The following is a 21,377-nucleotide window of genomic DNA, read 5'->3' as shown; positions in this document are numbered from 1 at the left end:
CCCTGCCTCTCATCAGTTCTTTATATAGACCACACCCTGCCTCTCATCAGTTCTTTATATAGACCACACCCTGCCTCTCTCCTGCATCAGTTCTTTATATAGACCACACCCTGCCTCTCATCAGTTCTTTATATAGACCACACCCTGCCTCTCATCAGTTCTTTATATAGACCACACCCTGCCTCTCTCCTGCATCAGTTCTTTATATAGACCACACCCTGCCTCTCTCCTGCATCAGTTCTTTATATAGACCACACCCTGCCTCTCATCAGTTCTTTATATAGACCACACCCTGCCTCTCTCCTGCATCAGTTCTTTATATAGACCACACCCTGCCTCTCTCCTGCATCAGTTCTTTATATAGACCACACCCTGCCTCTCTCCTGCATTCGCTCTTTATATAGACCACACCCTGCCTCTCATCAGTTCTTTATATAGACCACACCCTGCCTCTCATCAGTTCTTTATATAGACCACACCCTGCCTCTCATCAGTTCTTTATATAGACCACACCCTGCCTCTCATCAGTTCTTTATATAGACCACACCCTGCCTCTCATCAGTTCTTTATATAGACCACACCCTGCCTCTCATCAGTTCTTTATATAGACCACACCCTGCCTCTCATCAGTTCTTTATATAGACCACACCCTGCCTCTCATCAGTTATTTATATAGACCACACCCTGCCTCTCATCAGTTCTTTATATAGACCACACCCTGCCTCTCATCAGTTCTTTATATAGACCACACCCTGCCTCTCTCCTGCATCAGTTCTTTATATAGACCACACCCTGCCTCTCTCCTGCATCAGTTCTTTATATAGACCACACCCTGCCTCTCATCAGTTCTTTATATAGACCACACCCTGCCTCTCATCAGTTCTTTATATAGACCACACCCTGCCTCTCATCAGTTCTTTATATAGACCACACCCTGCCTCTCATCAGTTCTTTATATAGACCACACCCTGCCTCTCTCCTGCATCAGTTCTTTATATAGACCACACCCTGCCTCTCTCCTGCATCAGTTCTTTATATAGACCACACCCTGCCTCTCTCCTGCATTCGCTCTTTATATAGACCACACCCTGCCTCTCATCAGTTCTTTATATAGACCACACCCTGCCTCTCTCCTGCATCAGTTCTTTATATAGACCACACCCTGCCTCTCATCAGTTCTTTATATAGACCACACCCTGCCTCTCTCCTGCATCAGTTCTTTATATAGACCACACCCTGCCTCTCATCAGTTCTTTATATAGACCACACCCTGCATCTCTCCTGCATCAGTTCTTTATATAGACCACACCCTGCCTCTCTCCTGCATCAGTTCTTTATATAGACCACACCCTGCCTCTCTCCTGCATCAGTTCTTTATATAGACCACACCCTGCCTCTCTCCTGCATTCGCTCTTTATATAGACCACACCCTGCCTCTCATCAGTTCTTTATATAGACCACACCCTGCCTCTCATCAGTTCTTTATATAGACCACACCCTGCCTCTCATCAGTTCTTTATATAGACCACACCCTGCCTCTCATCAGTTCTTTATATAGACCACACCCTGCCTCTCATCAGTTCTTTATATAGACCACACCCTGCCTCTCATCAGTTATTTATATAGACCACACCCTGCCTCTCTCCTGCATCAGTTCTTTATATAGACCACACCCTGCCTCTCTCCTGCATCAGTTCTTTATATAGACCACACCCTGCCTCTCATCAGTTCTTTATATAGACCACACCCTGCCTCTCTCCTGCATCAGTTCTTTATATAGACCACACCCTGCCTCTCTCCTGCATCAGTTCTTTATATAGACCACACCCTGCATCTCTCCTGCATCAGTTCTTTATATAGACCACACCCTGCCTCTCTCCTGCATCAGTTCTTTATATAGACCACACCCTGCCTCTCATCAGTTCTTTATATAGACCACACCCTGCCTCTCTCCTGCATCAGTTCTTTATATAGACCACACCCTGCCTCTCATCAGTTCTTTATATAGACCACACCCTGCCTCTCATCAGTTCTTTATATAGACCACACCCTGCCTCTCATCAGTTCTTTATATAGACCACACCCTGCCTCTCATCAGTTCTTTATATAGACCACACCCTGCCTCTCATCAGTTCTTTATATAGACCACACCCTGCCTCTCATCAGTTCTTTATATAGACCACACCCTGCCTCTCATCAGTTCTTTATATAGACCACACCCTGCCTCTCATCAGTTCTTTATATAGACCACACCCTGCCTCTCTCCTGCATCAGTTATTTATACCACATGAGTACAGATCACACCCTGCCTCTCCTGCATTAGTTATATATACCACACACACACACACACACACACACACACACACACACACACACACGTTGTATCCCCTTCCTTATTTAGAAAATAAACCAAGTGTATGAAATGTGTCTATGACTGATCATTACTGAATATTGTGTCTTGGTGTGTTTCCTACAGATGAGTCGACATGTTATGACGATGGGAAGATGTATCAAGTGGGAAACCAGTGGCAGAAGGAATACCTGGGAGCCATCTGTACCTGCACCTGCTACGGAGGTCAACAGGTAGGAGACCAGTAGTAGTAGTAGTAGTAGTAGTAGTAGTAGTAGTAGTAGTAGTAGTAGTAGTAGTAGTAATAGTACAAGTAGTACTAGTAATAGTACTAGTAGTAGTAGTAATAATACTAGTAGTAGTAGTAATAGTAGTAGTAGTTGTCGTTCTAGTAGTAGTAATAGTACTAGTAGTAATAGTAGTAGTAATATTAGTATTAGTTGTAGTAATAGTAGTAGTAATATTAGTAGTAGTAGTAGTAGTAGTAGTAGTAGTAGTAGTAGTAGTAGTAGACATAATAATAATAGTAGTAGTAGTAGTAGTAGTAATACTAATAGGAATAATACTTAGTAGTAATAATAATAGTAGTAGTAGTAGTAGTAGTAGTAGTAGTAGTAGTAGTAGTAGTAGTAGTAGTAGTAGTAGTAGTAGTAGTAGTAGTAATAATAATACTTAGTAGTAATAATGCTCTGCCCACCAAGTGTCTCCAACAATGTGTTTTTGGTGACATAGATTCTGGATATTTATTTGTCATATGCACAGTTAATAAACGGTTACACCATACAATGACAATATTACTTTGCTAGTACCCCCTTCACACAGTGCCTTGGAAGTAGCTGCCTTGGAAAGCGTCTATTCCTGTGTCCATGTATTAACTCGTCCTTCTCTCCCCTCTGTTCTCCCAGGGCTGGCGATGTGAGAACTGCAGGAGGCCTGGAGGTCAGACAGAGGTCGATGTCGACGTGCTCCAGCCTGTACATTCTGACGTCTTCGACCGCTACAGAGAAAACGCCCTGCGCAAACTGGTCAGTGGGAAACACTGTCTGTAATACATTGCTTCTTTCACTTTGCCTTCTAACTCCACTCATGTAAATGCATGCATGCAATGCTGGGCCAAATACACAAGAAATATTAAAGGGATAGGTCTGATTTTTGGAACCCTAGTGCTATTTCTTACCTACCAATTATGTCGCTGATCGGTAGAGTCGTTGATTGGTAGAGTCCTTTCTCAGCGCAAACCATGCTTTTCCCCATAAAAGGTCCGGCCTAATGCAAAGTCAATGAGGTCATAGCTCCTGTCTGTGCAAGCTGACTGAAATTTACTCAGAGGAGATTTCAGTTGCCTTCAGTCAGTCTGTACAGACAGGAGCTTGACTACATTGACTTTGGATTGGTTTGTGTCGTAAATAGCCAGAGCTAGTATGAGGAATAGCATGTATTGTGCTGAGAAACAACAATCACTCGCAAATAGGGCTACGGTTCCAAAAATCTGAACTATCCCGTTAATGGAACACGTCAACATTATGGGAAATGTGCTTGGTATCTATCTCCTTGTCTGACTCCGGAGAAGACGGTAAAATGCATTTCCCATAACATTGGCGTGTTCCTTTTTAAGTAGTAAATCAAATGTCCTGATTAGGGCTGTCAGTTTATCGCGTTAATTAGATTAATTAATTACACAGCAAATTATCGCGTTATGAAAATGTACTCAAAATTTTAATATGGTCCATTTGCATGTTCTTGGTATCTGATTCTAGGGACATCTATGGATCTCAGGGAATGTATTCCCAGTGTCAGAAATACTGTGTCTGTTACTAGGCTTGATTGTAATTGTAATGAACCAAATGAGAATATCAATTACATGTTTTTTTTTATCTTTGACTGTGAATAACACCATGCTAAAATTGACCAGACCTGAAAAATGTAAGCAAATTAATAAATGGAAGATGATTAAACAGAAGGTTTTGTAGATACAGTACTGAATTCTGCCATCCGGACACATGCCATTTGAAATATGATTATAGAATATAGAATATCAGGCATAAAATGGTTATGCGATTAAAATGTGATTAATTAGATTAATTAATTACAAATCCTGTAATTAATTAGATTAATTGTTTTAATCACCTGACAGCACTAGTCCTGATCGATGTTCCTTCTAAAAACCAAACTTGAGATGTAGTAACCGATTCAAACCGTTTACTCTGCTCCCCTCCAGAACATCCATTGTCCCATCGAGTGCCTGAGACCGGAGCTGTTGGCCGACGCCATCAGCCCCTCGGAGTAGAGAGAGAGAGAAGAATGACAGAGAGAAACCGAAGGAGGGGAGCAGAGCAGAGGAGAGGGGGAGGATCTTGACTTCCGTCGATCTGACTGCCGGCTGAAGAAAAACGGCTCCTTAAGAAAAATATTCTTAAAAAAAGACTTTCTACACCAATCATGTGCCTTCAAAGAGAGATTCCACGCCGATTCGGCGCCTTAAAAGACTTCACACAACTCTGTGCCTTAAAAAGACTTTGCCACACAATCCTGTGCCTTTTCACAGAGACTTTTCCAGCGTGCTCTGTGTCTTACGGAAGACTTTTCATTCGTCTCGTCCGAGTTTCACTCTTACCTTTTTCTGTCTCAGCTTTACAGGGAGAATCCACGCTAAAACTGAATTATACATTCCAATGGTCTTCGGACGGTTCAGTCAGTATCTATGAATATAAACCGTCTGCCTAAGCTGTAAATCAGAGCATCGAGTCTTGAATTTGTGACGTCGTCAAGTGACACTTTTTAGAGCCGGTACGTTGACAGCCGACATTGTGGCTCACAGGACATTAGTTTGAGCCATTACATTCACATGTGTTTCATTTAAATGTAGGACTTACAGCTCTGAATCATAAAATGTACCCATATATTCCAGTAAGATCACCATGGTTACTGGTTACTGTGATAGCGGCCTAAGCGTTGTTCCACTATTCACTGTCTATGGAGCAGCTCAAGAATTGGTCTCTTGATGACGTCATATTGTCCATCTGGTCTTCAGAGAGAGACTTGTTCTTATTCACAAATCTAAACTGAGCTGTACGGTATTATAGAAATAACAGATGTTAATTTAGGTGGATTTTCCATTGAGGCCGTGGCTCCACTGTTAGGACGGCTTACAGAAGTATCCGGAAGAGCCCGGATTCTCCAGCTGAAGCCCACAGATACTACCAGTCTGTCCGTTAATTTATGCTGCTTTTCACCTGACGCCTTTCTTCTATCCGCCAGCCACACACACACGCACACACACACACACATATACACATACAAACATGCACACACACACACACACACACATTTCAGAAGCTTTATTTGAATCTACAGATCTGACCACCAAAAATATCTTTCTGGTCCATGTTAGGTTTACACATACACACGCACACACACACACACACACACACACACACACACACACACACACTATTGTGTTTCTATGTTCCTTTACACTAGGGGTGTAACGATATACACATGTTCAGATCTGATACAAATGTTCGATCTTGAGGCCACAATTTGATTTTTCAATTATTTACAGTTAACATATATTCATACTACAGAGCTCTCATTATAGATATGTACACCACACACGGCTTGGTTTGGCTCAGGAAAACACCCTTAAACATTACCCTGATAGCAGTAGCCATACCATACCATACCACCGGTTAAAGGAAGAGAATGAGAGATGGAGAATCGTTGATACAGTTTTACATTTCTATGCACTGTATTGAACGTAAATATTTTTGAATCTTCGATTCTGCTTTAAAATCCATAACATTCCATGAAATTTCACTTGCATTTCCATGTATTTTGACCAAATCCCACGATGTTTCTGTTTATTTTATTCTGAAGAGGAACGTTGTATCCCGTAGAAAAGATTCCGAAGCCATCCTATATTTCCAATGTACACTCTACCTTTTTTTAACTGAAAGCAGAGTTTTCTCTGATGTGAATTTATTATTTGTTTTCTATTTTTTATCTGAGAGACACATTCAGAAATGTACTTGACTGTTTTCAAAGAGAGAACGGTCCTAATCACCAAATCTTTAGAATAGATGTTCCTATTCAAACCCATCACACCTTGTATCGAAGGACATTAGCTTAAGTCATACTCTTAGAACCATAAGAAGAGGATGGGCCGGTGTTGTCATGGAAACATTTGAAGTGAGGCTGTGTTCTGTCCTCTTCTTGTGATTCTAGAATGGACTACATTTGATTTATTTCCTGTGAGCCGTTGATATTCACAAATACCGCGGCAGGAAATAAACCTGGGCCCAACCAAAGCAAAGATAAAACCAGCATTCTACTGTAGAACAAACTCCATTTGACTTCCTGTCAGCTGACTCCTAGCATCAAAGATTCCACTGAAACCATGTGTAAAGTCCAAGGTTTTGATTTAACAAGGGTTTGGTCAACGATGTAACATGGCGCTGTCCTGTGGAATGATGCATTTCCATATTGTTGTCAAGGAAATGTTGTCAATGACTAGACCTTGTCCAGGAAGTGTCCTTATCATACATTCTAACTGTATGGTCATGATGGGGGGAAATGCTGTGTCTTCTTCCACCACCAGACAGTTTCTATTGAATTGAAATTAACTGGTGAGCATTCCCTCAAAAAAAGAGTTGGCATTAAATCAAAGTTTGCTGGTATATTTAACTTTAGTCAGTCTGTGCATAGATCTGAATTTTCCAATTATAATTAATGCCAATTAACAAACGATGAAACAAACGACATGTTATTGAAGTTGGGTGGCCGAGGTTTACCAAAGATTTTTGGAATCTTACCAAAGATTCTTGGAAAGACATTGAAAGACTTTGCATTCTAGTCTCAAACAGTGATGTGTATTTGTAATTTTCAAAAGATTTCTTTGTTTTGTTTTTACATTCATGTTTTTATTTATCCCTTTTATCCAAGCATTTTGTTTGAATGCTACTTCGGGGTGTACACTTTATGTTTGATTCATTTGTTTTATATTTTAGGTGCCAAAGTCTTTAACTACTGTGGACTGAATGACCTTTTTAATAAACTTTTACAAAAAAAAAAAACCATCTGTCACTGTAACTGAGGGGTACAATTCCCTGACTGTATTGATAAGTATGGTATCATTAAACCACTACCGCTTTATGTACTTTAATTACTGGCCATACAGTACACGATATATGAATATGATGAACACTTCCCACAATGAAATCGGTTCCAGTCAAAGGTATTAATCAAGTATTTAATGGAGCAAAAGGTACATAGGATACTTTACATTATTCTTTGAATGCACTTGTAAGGCAAAGGAGTATGCGTAGGCAAATCAATAACGAATGTCCATTCTCTGGTTACGCAGGAGGTAATTATACAACCTGAATCTTAGGGAATTATATCTATGGTGCACTAGTAATCTAGCGGGAGATACTGGAAGGGGTTCCCACTGGTTGTAAGCCAGCAGGGGGGGTAGAAGATCTGTCGGTAGTAGGACGTCTGGTCAACGATGACTAGGGAGACTTCAGGTACAGAAGCCAGTGCAGTAGCCTCTTGATCCACAGACGAATACAGCTTGGTTCTCTTGTAGACTGTAGCTCTACAGGGAAGAAAGCTAGGCGGCCTCAGGCTCTCTGAGCGCCGACTCGACTTGACTCCTCTCGGGGTAAATCCAACACGTGCAGCGTCGGCTGGTTCTCCGCTCCATAAATCACAGAACCATGGTGATTATGGTATTTTATGGTTTATTTATGATTGTGATACTTCTTATTGAATTGTTTAAAGAATATGTGTTTAACCAGAGTATAGTAGGACCTTACAAATTTGATTCGATCCCAACAACTGGTGACATTTCGAAGTCTTTAAGGGATCACATTCACATAGCTGAATATAGTTGCACAACTGGATAATATTTGTATTATTACTAGGATGAACTTAAAATCATTCAAAACAATTATTACATAACAATTATTACAATGAAGCGTAGTTGTGTATATTATAAATGTTTTTTATTAAAGAATATTACAAATCATGCTGCAACCTTTTTTATCAATAATATAAGCGTGCATAACATCAATAATGTGATTAATATCTAAAGTTTCTAAACACTTATGATTTTTCAGCTTAAAAGCCGTAACATCCACTATTACTGTGTATAAACATAACAGGTGTGCTCTGTTAAAATGACCATTCATATGATCTAAAATAGTAACTAAGCCGTTTTCAGATAGAAGACTTTCATCCTCTGAGAGTGTCTCTATCATATATTGCCAATTATTTAACAAGCCTTTCTCTCTCACCAGCTTCAACATATTTTCAAAAAGCCTTAAGCGCAGGCTATTGACATTCCCGGTTACTCATCGATGTACAATTGTCCTGACAGCTCCGCGGCTGTCACTAAGGCTTTAAGAGTAGATACTTTGATTGGGAAGTGGAAGGTTTTTCTTCTAGTAGGACACAGTCTCTTAACCGTACCCCCGGTTGGGGATGGCAGTCCTGATGCTATGTTGGTTACATCAATGAGAGGTATTTCTTCAGGGTCAGGGTGGAATACATCAGATTCTGATGTAGGAGGGGTGTAGCAGGGGCTATTAGGAGGGACATCCATATGCCTGACGGGGTTTGGCGGTGATGAATCCGGCGACGAAGTCTCCCAAGGACCCGTGTACCAGGGGCTATTACGAGGAGGGGAATCCATCCACCTGACGGGGTTTGACGGTGGTGAATCCGGCGACGAAGTCTCCCAAATCGTTGAAAGAGGGCTGTAACTAGTCCTAGGGTTGTCTATGAGGCTTTGCATTGAAGGAGTTATAGTTGAACCAAACATAGTTACGGGTAATGTCTTAATTTCCTCGTTTGGAACGTATAGTGGAAACCGGCTATATAGTGTATCCGAGGCAGGCTTAGAAGGATCAGCCTCATACCAAGTAAAGTTTGATTGCGTTGAAGGAGGGTCCATGAATCTATAACCGCCAGCGGGTAGTGTCTCAACATCGTCAGGCGTGTATAGTGGAGACAGGCTATCTAGTGTATCCAATGCAGAGTTAGCAGGATTAGCCTCATGTGACACATACAAAGCCATGATTGCTATCTAAAAGTACAAAATGCACTGTAAGTCTTTTTAAAGGAGGATTTAGGGGTGACACGCCCCCTCCGGCGCCCCCTCGCTGGGGTCAATCGTACTCCAGGTCCCCTGATTCGCTCTGTAAGAGCCGTCTAGCCTCGAACACCTCTTGAAGGACCTCCCCGCATGTCTGGAGACACTGCAGCCATTTGGTTACCGGAAGTGAGAAGATGAAATACTCAAGAGTAGAATTATACCGCCTGGAGATGGCTAGATCAGGCTCTACATCAAGTGTCGGAGTACTTTTTATAGATATCCTAGCCACGTAATGCACATACCCGTACCCTAGCCGGCTATGGCCTATTAACAGCGTGATTAGCTGTCCATCCTTAAGCGTTTTACCCACTAATCCATCCATAGACTTAAAAGAAGCCTTTTTCATTTCCCAAAATTCCGTCTCCTTTAGATACATCTCAGGCCTGCTTGCAACGCCCTGGAAATCCTCCACGGTCATCTTGTAGAACAGTATTCTCTCAGCTCTAGCATCGTATTCAAATCCTAGGATACCCCCTAGGACCGGGCATAGTTCGTTATAGATCTCTCTACCATATCTGCAAGGTGCAAGTAACATGGTTTTAATCCTGGTAGCTCTGTCCGTAACATGGCTAACCGTTGTAGCTAGACTGCTCGCCATTTTATTTTTTTTAGGGTCTCTCTAAGACAGGGGTGGGCAACTTTGTATATGGTGAGGGCCACAAAATGTCCACAATCAATCTGGGGGGCCGCATTGTTTATCGGCAGTCCCGCCAGTAGTACCCCACACTGTAAAGTTTTTCACCCTAAAGTTACAATAAATTACTGGCAATATTTTGCATGACTTTTACAGTAAGATTCACAATAATTTACTGTGAATGGCTTCACAGCAATGTGTTGTACTTTCACAGTAATGGTAGTACAATACATTGTTGTAATTTCACAACTTCATACTGTAAGAAATTACTGTGATATTACAATAAATTACTGGCAATATTTTGCATGACTTTTACAGTAAGATTCACAATAATTTACTGTGAATGGCTTCACAGCAATGTGTTGTAATTTCACAGTAATGGTAGTACAATACATTGTTGTAATTTCACAACTTCATACTGTAAGAAATTACTGTGATATTACAATAAATTACTGGCAATATTTTGCATGACTTTTACAGTAAGATTCACAATAATTTACTGTGAATGGCTTCACAGCAATGTGTTGTACTTTCACAGTAATGGTAGTACAATACATTGTTGTAATTTCACAACTTCTAACAGTAAGAAATTACTGTGATATCACATTATTCTGTTGTATATATATTACAACAATGTATTGTGACTTCACAACATCAAATTGTAAGAAATTACTGTAATATCACATTATTTTGTTGTATATATATTACAACAATGTATTGTGACTTCACAACATCAAATTGTAAGAAATTACTGTAATATCACATAATTTTGTTGTATATATATTACAACAATGTATTGTGACTTCACAACATCAAATTGTAAGAAATTACTGTAATATCACATTATTTTGTTGTATATATATTACAACAATGTATTGTGACTTCACAACATCAAATTGTAAGAAATTACTGTAATATCACATTATTTTGTTGTATATATATTACAACAATGTATTGTGTATTTACAATAGCCTACATGTATTTTTGTAGTCCAGCTCCAGTACACTTCCTGAAGGTCACACTTTGGTTTCCTGTTGTGTTTAATCACGTCATCCTATTGTATCTTGACATGAAACTATTGTATGAGCTTCCTCCAGAAGTATACTGGAGCTGGGGACTATAGAGTTATGCATGTCTATCATTGTAAATTGACTGTTATTTTGCCAAATTATATAATATAATAATTATTATTTTTCAATTATTTTGTTGGCAAGTCTTTTGCATTACTTTTCAGACTTGCCAACAAAATAATTGAATAATAATAATTATTATATTATATAATTTGGCAAAATAACAGTCAATTTACAATGGTATGCATAACTGTATAGTCCCCAGCTCCAGTATACTTCTGGAGGAAGCTCATACAATAGTTTCCTGTCAAATACTATTGGATGACGTGATTAATCATGACAGAAAACCAAAGTGTGAGCTTCTGCCAGGAAGTATACTGCGCTGGACTTCAAAAATGCACGTAGGCTATTGTACATTAAAAACAACAGTCCAAACGCACAAATGAGGTAAGCCAGCATTTATTGTCAAAAGTCATAGAATTATTACAAATAATTACACGAGGTAAGCCGGCATTTATTGTCAAAAGACAGAATTATTACAAATAATTACATGAGGTAAGCCAGCATTTATTGTCAAAAGACAGAATTATTACAAATAATTACACGAGGTAAGCCGGCATTTATTGTCAAAAGACAGAATTATTACAAGTAATTATATACAAAGAATTATATTCTTATTCTTGAAATGGTAAATGGCTGTTTTCTTTTTTACAATTTGTGCACATTTTACCCATAGGAAAATCCTGCTCGTTGTACAAGTATCGCAGAGAAAATTCAAAGGTACTCACAGTTGCATGAGGGTTTCAGACAGAGAAACGCAATGGTTTGAAAGCTCGGCATTGCTAATAAACATTTTAAATATTATTTTATAAACTTCTGGTCAACACTGCTCAAAACGGCTTTAGCTGACTGATGCACCTTGTACGACGAGCGTTTCGCCAGTTCTTCAGAGTTAATTATGGGATTTTATTGTCAAAAGACAGAATTATTACAAAGAATTATATTCTTATTCTTGAAATGGTAAATGGCTGTTTTCTTTTTTACAATTTGTGCACATTTTACCCATAGGAAAATCCCGCTCGTTGTACAAGTATCGCAGAGAAAATTCAAAGGTACTCACAGTTGCATGAGGGTTTCAGACAGAGAAACGCAATGGTTTGAAAGCTCGGCATTGCTAATAAACATTTTAAATATTATTTTATAAACTTCTGGTCAACACTGCTCAAAACGGCTTTAGCTGACTGATGCACCTTGTACGACGAGCGTTTCGCCAGTTCTTCAGAGTTAATTATGGGATTTTATTGTCAAAAAACAGAATTATTACAAAGAATTATATTACAAAGAATTATATTCTTATTCTTGAAATGGTAAATGCTGTTTTCTTTTTTACAATTTGTGCACATTTGACCCATAGGAAAATCCCATATTAACTCTGAAGAACTGGTCCTCTGCGAAACGCTCGTTGTACAAGTATCACAGAGAAAATTCAAAGGTACACAGTTGCACGAGAGTTTCGTACAGAGAAACGCAATGGTTTGAAAGCTCGGCGTTGCTAATAAACATTTTAAATATTATTTTATAAACTGCTGGTCAACACTGCTCAAAACGGCAAAACTAAGACAAAGTAATAATATTCGTAAGTAAAATGGTAAATGGCTGTTTTTTTTCTTTTTTTTACAATTTGTGCACATTTTACCCATTCACACACCGACGGGAGCATGTAGGGGTTAAGTGTCTTGCTCAAGGACACATCGACACGCTGCCCGGGGAGGAGCGGGAATCTCCGGATTGCCAGACGACTGCTCTACCTCCCGAGCCACTGTCGCCATGAAACTAGTACTTCCAGGTCTTACCCGAAAATGGAACTAATGAATACACTTTATGCACTCACTCAAAAGAACAAAAGAGGCACTCAAAATAACAAAAGAGGCGCAGGGACGACAGGAGCATGACAATTGTCTTTGCAAACCATTCAAAGTCTATGAGCTTCCGAAGAAGGGTGTTCACGTCAGGGGACGACAGGAGAAGGACGATTGTCTATACAGATGCAGACCATTCAAAGTCTATGAGCTTCCGAAGAAGGGTGTTCACGTCAGGGGACGACAGGAGAAGGACAATTGTCTTTGCAAACCATTCAAAGTCTATGAGCTTCCGAAGAAGGGTGTTCACGTCAGGGGACGACAGGAGAAGGACAATTGTCTTTGCAGACCAAAGTTTATGAGCTTACTTACGAAGAAGGGTGTTCACGTCAGGGGACGACAGGAGAAGGACGATTGTCTATGCAGATGCAGACCATTCAAAGTCTATGAGCTTACGAAAAAGGGTGGTCACTTGAGGGTTGATGGCGCTTCGCTTCTTTGCCCTGGAGCCTTTCTCCGGGTTGATGCCCAAGAAGAACCTGTTAATAAGCAAAGATACGTTTCAGTTTTAAATAGACTCAGCATTTATCAAGGTGCTCACCTGTGTTTTTTCATGGTACCTCTAACATAATGTTTACTCATCCGAATTTTGAAGCCATACTATAATGTGAATTAAACCATTATGTCAATTTCTTAACAAGATAGCAGCAACATCAAGTGATGGTGTGGTCCCAATTCACATAGTTGGTTCCAGGCTTCATACTCAAAGCATTTAATCTACTTTATGGCCTCTGTAGAAAGGCATGGACTTAATAGCCAGATAGTCTTTGCATGATAAGTCTTACTGATGACATTGATCATGTGTTCAGAGTGTTAAAATACCTTTGGATGAACTCAAGTGTGGATGATCCCATCACAACTTCTCCCTCGATGGATAGCATCCATCCAGAAGGCTGCATTGCGTCACCTGAAATGAACAGATACCCCGTCATGCGTTGTTGTGGATAGGTATACATTCCTGCAAGGACATGACACAGAACTAAGGCTGTCTTAAATACTTCAAAGCTTCGTTCGATGGGCATGGGATTTGAATATGAAAATAAAATTCGATTATTAAAAAGAAAAAGAAAAATGCATATATATATATATATTTTTGCCAAATCAACTCTGCCTCTCTTACAACAAGCAATGCTGTCTCTTATTTAAGATGAGGTCGCACTGACAGATTTGTGTTCATTGTGCTGCTTTTATAAAGCCTCAAATGACGGCTTACAATATTTCATGAAAGCAAAGTGTTTTGTTTGTCTAAGATTTAAAAAGGTTTCAACTTTACAGCACTGACAAAGTTGAACATGAGACATGCCAGCTCAGGATATTATTTATAAGCGTCATATGTGTGCCGTATCACAAACTGCCTTCGGTCAGATTTTCCCCCTCGATGCAAAGGAACACAAGCTCATCCCTGAACATTATTACCTTGAATTATCAAACAGGGGGTGCTTGGGAGTGCTGCAGTATTCACATCAGCAACAGTGGCACAGGTCTGCAACAAAGTAACACACAATAGCAGATTTAACATTATGAAAGGATGAAGATAAGCTAATCCACGCACTACAGCTCACCACACATCAGCTCGGCCCATTTGGAGCAACTTGGGGGTTAAGTGTCTTGCTCAAGGACACTTCCGACATGCGGACAGTCAGAGCCAGGATTCGAACCACCAACCCTACGGTCGATGAACGACCATCTCTACCAACTGAGCTTCAGTCGCCCCTAATGTAATCACTCGCATTTCAAATATTTTAATATTTAAATAAACGTACATCAACTTCGAGCAGTAGTTTCTCCGTAGGCTCCTTGAAGTACACCATAAGGAGCAGGACGATGCAGGCACTGATCTCCGAAACCTCTGGATGATATCTGGCCAGAACATCCCTGATCTTCGGGTTGTCCAGTTTCTGGCAGAACTGCAGGATGGTCCGTCCTCGATGACACAGGGCATCTTTGATCTTTTGAAGGACATCGGTGTCTGTCAGGAGGCCAAAGTGGGAGAAAAGCCCCGTCTGAGAGAAGAGAAAAGGCCATTCTTCTTTGACCGCCACCATCGTTGGTGGAGGCATTTTATTCAAGTAACGCCGCAGGATGACGTAGGTCCTCTCCATCAGAAGTTCTGCTCTCGCTGTCCCACCCATCCCTTCCTCTGTGTACAGACATACAAACCAAGTAACAACAATTAGATTTGATGTTGCCACATCTGGGAAATTGAGTGGCAAACCTTTAATTGTATTACTCATTCTGAATATTAAAGTGGCCTTTTTGCTTAATGTGGGATATTTATTCATGGTGTCAATTCACCAAAAGTAAAGTAGATTGCATGCCTGAGTAGATGTTCCGCAGATCCCTTTTCAAAGCCGCCATGGTTTCCTCTGTCTCCCCGTCCGGTAAGCTTGCTGGGCCCCACCTCACACACCTAGGCATAGGAAGGAATCATAGGCAACCTCTTAGTGGAATACATAAAAAAAGAAAAATTATAATATATATATTTTTTTATCATTCTTTCCAAAAGAAAAAAGGCCTCTAACGCTAATGGCACGCATACCAGAGGCTAACTGCCTACGAAAACAGGCACAGAAGCACTGAAAGAGGATTTCACCCATCTAATGAACACACTAGACTAGACAAATATCAAGATGTATCCATCAGTGGACCAATTGCATGCTTTTGCAGAGGACAAGAAGCCTTCAGACATTAAGCACCCCCCACAGCCCAAATGGAATGATAAAAAATATATATATATAAATATATATATATATTCTACTTTTTATTTTATTTTTGTCGACTAACTGCACATTTTGGCCAATCATAGTCGACTATCCAAATCCTTAGTCAGGGACAGCCCTAGAAATTATATTAAAAAAAAATCTACACATAATTTAAACATTCAATCCAAATAACCTAAGTTAGTCGAGCATTGGCAGTGCCACTTTAACCCCTAATTGCTGCGAGCGTGAATGGAGAGGACACTGGCGCCGTTTGTTTTGCCACCCCTACCCGTATTGGTCAACAGGACCTCTCGTCAGCCTGGACTCTCCTGCCACGCCAGTGGGCCGTCTTTCCTCTCTGCCTCTGCGGCATCTAGCCAGAGTGTTGTTCCTGCTTTTATACTCCACTCTTGTTTTTACTTGTTGGAGAAGAGAGTGGCATCCGTCTCCAACCATTTCACCTCGCCTGCTAATGTCAGCAAAGGTGTCAGGATGGCTCCTGACAATTGTTCGGACGATACTGAGGCACGTGGTTCTGGTTGGGTTGTGCTCGTGCTCCATCATCTGATCCACCAAAGCGTTCACAAAGGCCCTTCTCTCATCTGGCTTTGGTCTCTGTTCTTTTTCCACTGCACGTTGAATGGCTGTTGACATCCGGTTCCAGTTGACACAAAAGTCTACATGCCATGCGCTGCCAGGCTGTGAAGAGTTTGGAGTGCTTGGGGGGCTGCACAACAGAGATTGCATAGAGGTGTTCGGAGAGGACAGAGTGTTCACAGAGCTCGTTGTTGGGGAACTTGAAGCAATTGGATGTGTTGGGGAACTTGAAGCAATTGGATGGGGAGGGAGCACCTCCATATTAAGGGTTACTAACCCTAGAAGGGACAAAAACAGTTATGCCAATGTTCCAAGGGCATAGTTCCAAGTGTCACGCAAGTCTAAATATGAATTTACCTTTCTTAAGACCATCCATCAGCTTCCGACACTGGATTGGTTTGAGGTGTCGGACCAGATCCACCCTCTCCATTAAGGCCAGATCTTCGACACTCTCCACTCCAAGATCCTCAAGTAGGGTGGTCAGTAAGTCATCAGGGAGGCCCGGTAAATATGACCAAACTGCTTCCTTTATATCTTCCATTACCTAGTCTCATTGATTAGGGTCAATCATGAATCAGTTTGTGCATATTCCCTACTTGTCTGTTTGCAGTGCACTATATGCGGTTAACTGCCAACATGTGCTCCCTATACAATCAACAATACAAAATCAACTATCTTAAGGTTACTTGATATCCTGCTCCACTTACGTCTGTCCTCACGTCTGTCATATCCTCCCTTTCCTGTTTAAACTGCTCCTGGAAAAGAATGGTGGAGCGCAATAAGCATCTGATCGTGCACGTTGTATGCTGGAAGAGGATAGTAGTCCAGTAAATCTTTGTGCTTAATGCACACGTAATCCTCTTGGGCCACTCCTAAGTCACAGTACACACCCATGTCAATCAACTTCACACAAATGTGTTTCTCTGAGACAAAGTGGACAGAGTTTTGGGCAACAATGACCAGCATAATCTTCCCCATGTGAAGTCCTTCATCACTGTTCCCAAACAAGATGAACATCCCCTTTCTGTAGTCTGTGCCTTTGACTGTAACATTGTTACAAGCCACTGCAGACTGAGACTCAAATTGACAACTGGCTACAGATGCCCTGATCTTGTTGTTGTAATCATCCAAATAAAAGGCAGTCCCCTTCTCTACCTGTATAACAGGAGGAAACAAGTTTCCCGCACTCAGGTAGGCCTGGAGGAGTTGGTGTCTCTCTGCTAGTGTTTTGCACAGATTTTTGAAATTGTGCAATTTTCTGGCACACTGTTTGAAAAAAGTGTGTTTGCTTTCAAACCGCAGAGTCCACAGGCGAATAAGTGGGCCAAAGTGGATGATTAGATCTGGATAATGGCCAATATAGTGATGCTTTGGCCTCAGGGGGGCATTGGGGAAGAGCCTTTTCCTGTTGCATATGTACTCCTCTGTGATGACTTTCAGATATGCTACCTGGCCTTCTGTAATGACTGGTGCACAGATAAGCTCAACCATCTCTCTCAGCTGCAAAATGAGCTGCCACACCTCATTGTCACAGGGATCTTTAATCCTGCCACCCACCAAGAGAGGGAGTAATCTAAGGAAACACCAGTTTTGAACTGCATGCCCACTTAGTTTGTCACTGCTGGGAGAGAGGTCTGCTGGTTTGTCCCTACCATCGTTCCCTTCATATCGGAACTTGTTTTTGCACCGATTTAACTGCAGGTAAGTAAAATGATTCTCCTGGACTAAATGGCGAATATATAAAGGAAGGTCATAAGCCATGACTCCCTCAAATAAATCATGGCCTAGACATGGTGGGAGGCCAGGCTGGCAAACATGGAAATGAGAAAGCTGGTTGAAAGGAGAGTCAAACTTGATACCGCATACAGAGTCTGTGGTACTAGTTTCCAGGTCTTGCAAATTACTTGTGTATGATTGGACCGTTCTTGTGGCACCACACAACACTGGATTCTTCACAAAATCCTCTCTCTGTACCTGACAGTAGCGACAAAAATATTTAGATCGACTGAAGTTTTCTAAAAATCCCCCAATAGAATGGGATCCTAAGTTGTCTCCTGCAATGGCAACCAAAGAGCCCTTTAGTACAGTGCCATCAGATATGACTACACCTCTCTCCTCCAGGATTTTGAGGTCCTCAATCAGATGTGCAAAAACCTTTTTTAGCCCAAAATACTTAAAGTCCTGCTCCCTACATAAGAGAACAAGTTGCATTTGATCTATAGAAGATCTATTGTGAGGCAAGATGTCAGTCAGGGTTAGGTAAACAGCTAAGACCTTGTGCTTTTTCTTCCCTGAGCCCAGTGGATTAACAACCTCGAAGGCATCTTGGTACAGTATCAAACCAAGTGAGGAAGGGTCAGCTTTCAACATTGGATTACTTTGAAATCCTTCTCCATCCTTGACATCCTGATAGACAGCATCAGTAGATTGCTGCAAACGTGTCATGTTATACTGTTCTCGTAGAGACTCGTTTTTGAACAGTGTCACCAATGTCTCATGTATAGGTACATACTGAGCAAAGCATTCTTTGTCATTTTCATCATTGCCCAAGAGCAAAGGCACGGGATGAACATGGTTGAAACACTCTTTAAAAGCAGACTTCCTCTTTGTATCTGTACTGAGTCTTCCCTTGTTAAAAAGTGTGAGTAGATCATCTCTGTTCACTTCATCAACCATGCTGCTTATAGTGGCCTGAGGGATTCCAAGTTTCTTCAATTTCTCACTCAGAACGTTAAGTGTATGAGACAGGCCAAGTTCATGAGCAATTTGAAAGTCCTCAATAATGGTTTGTATGGTGCTTGCCGGTAAGAGTAGCTTAGATTGCAATTTCAAATAGAAAAGTGTAAGGTTATGTAAAAAAAGGGTTTCGTCCACAGCTAATGGCACTTCTGGTTCATCATGTTCACCAGCAGCTTCTGAATACGTCTGACTGGGTTCTGGCAATGACTCTGTAGACTTGTCTAGTACCAAGTCATCTAAAACTGAATCCTTGTGTTTCCTGGAAATATGTGAAGCAAAAGTCATTACGTTTGTGAACCTGCAATCACAACCTCTAAATGGACATGGCGATTCCATTCCTCCCTTTATGTGTGTCTTCAAATGCTTGATAAGAGAGGCTAAAGTGTCACACTTAAATGCACAAGCCTCAAGCACACATTTCAAGGATGTGTCAGGTGGTAGAGCTGATCTAGGAGGTCTAGGCGGCTGACCAGCTTGCAGGTAGCACCTATGCAGCCTATATATATGAGATCTCAGTGCTGCGTGTTTTCTGAACCTCTGTGAGCAGTCAGGTATCCCGCACTGATAAAGATAATTGGGGGCGTTACTGTGGAGCTGCGCGTGCTGGACAAAGGTATGCACACTCTCAGACACATGCTGACATCGAATATATTTACAGTGGAACATTGTTGTGCGTGCTATAGTTACCTACCCAATCATTACATCTGCCTCACACTGAACACTGGTTAGCCTGGCTGCCTCACTGAACAAGATGCCACTGAACAGGATACTGTATGTTAAAGACCTCTCTGATGACCTAGAAAAAAGGAAACCAGAGAAAGGAGAGATTACAGTTTGCATGCAGATTATGAACGTATACTATAGGCTAATCTCAGGTGTACTGCACAGGAAACAAATAGTCTATAAACTACGATCTGTGTTGCATATAGGCCTACCTATACAACCAAGAAGCAATCCGTGCATGGATCTGGGGAGACGTCAGTGCAGATTACTGTCCTGTACGCCTTGTCGGCCGGAACGATTCAGGCAGGCAATCAGTTGGCAGGCCCTAGGACAAGGGAGGGAGGCAAGAGGAAAGAAAAAAAACACAGGGAACGACGCATAAATTCATGTCAAACAGTACTGCATGAGGTGATTAATCTCAGGTGTACTGCACAGGAAACAAATATAGTCTATAAACTACGATCTGTGTTGCATATAGGCCTACCTATACAACCAAGAAGCAATCCGTGCATGGATCTGGGGAGACGTCAGTGCAGATTACTGTCCTGTACGCCTTGTCGGCCGGAAAGATTCAGGCATAGGCAATCAGTAGGCAGGCCCTAGGACAGAAAAAAAACACAGGGAACGACGCATAAATTCATGTCAAACAGTACTGCATGAGGTGATTAATCTCAGGTGTACTGCACAGGAAACAAATATAGTCTATAAACTACGATCTGTGTTGCATATAGGCCTACCTATACAACCAAGAAGCAATCCGTGCATGGATCTGGGGAGACGTCAGTGCAGATTACTGTCCTGTACGCCTTGTCGGCCGGAAAGATTCAGGCATAGGCAATCAGTAGGCAGGCCCTAGGACAGAAAAAAAACACAGGGAACGACGCATAAATTCATGTCAAACAGTACTGCATGAGGTGATTAATCTCAGGTGTACTGCACAGGAAACAAATATAGTCTATAAACTACGATCTGTGTTGCATATAGGCCTACCTATACAACCAAGAAGCAATCCGTGCATGGATCTGGGGAGACGTCAGTGCAGATTACTGTCCTGTACGCCTTGTCGGCCGGAAAGATTCAGGCATAGGCAATCAGTAGGCAGGCCCTAGGACAGAAAAAAAACACAGGGAACGACGCATAAATTCATGTCAAACAGTACTGCATGAGGTGATTAATCTCAGGTGTACTGCACAGGAAACAAATATAGTCTATAAACTACGATCTGTGTTGCATATAGGCCTACCTATACAACCAAGAAGCAATCCGTGCATGGATCTGGGGAGACGTCAGTGCAGATTACTGTCCTGTACGCCTTGTCGGCCGGAAAGATTCAGGCATAGGCAATCAGTAGGCAGGCCCTAGGACAAGGGAGGGAGGCAAGAGGAAAGAAAAAAAACACAGGGAACGACGCATAAATTCATGTCAAACAGTACTGCATGAGGTGATTAATCTCAGGTGTACTGCACAGGAAACAAATAGTCTATAAA

The 21,377-nt window shown here is 41.3% G+C and overlaps 1 protein-coding gene across 1 annotated transcript in view; it reads left to right on the top strand.

Annotated features, from left to right (window-relative positions):
• LOC311228525 (fibronectin-like) overlaps positions 1-7,500 on the top strand; it is a 156,804-nt gene extending 149,304 nt beyond the window's left edge. Inside the window, 3 exon segments of the mRNA XM_084314427.1 lie at positions 2,477-2,583; positions 3,256-3,375; positions 4,569-7,500. Of these exon segments, the coding sequence (XP_084170553.1) occupies positions 2,477-2,583; positions 3,256-3,375; positions 4,569-4,637 (296 nt within the window). The 3' untranslated portion in view covers positions 4,638-7,500.
• Positions 7,501-21,377: the final 13,877 nt, after the last annotated feature.

This window comes from Notolepis coatsorum (assembly GCF_963971535.1).
Source record: "Notolepis coatsorum genome assembly, chromosome: 5".
Taxonomy (NCBI): domain Eukaryota; kingdom Metazoa; phylum Chordata; class Actinopteri; order Aulopiformes; family Paralepididae; genus Notolepis; species Notolepis coatsorum.
This window is presented reverse-complemented; position numbering and strand designations above follow the sequence as displayed.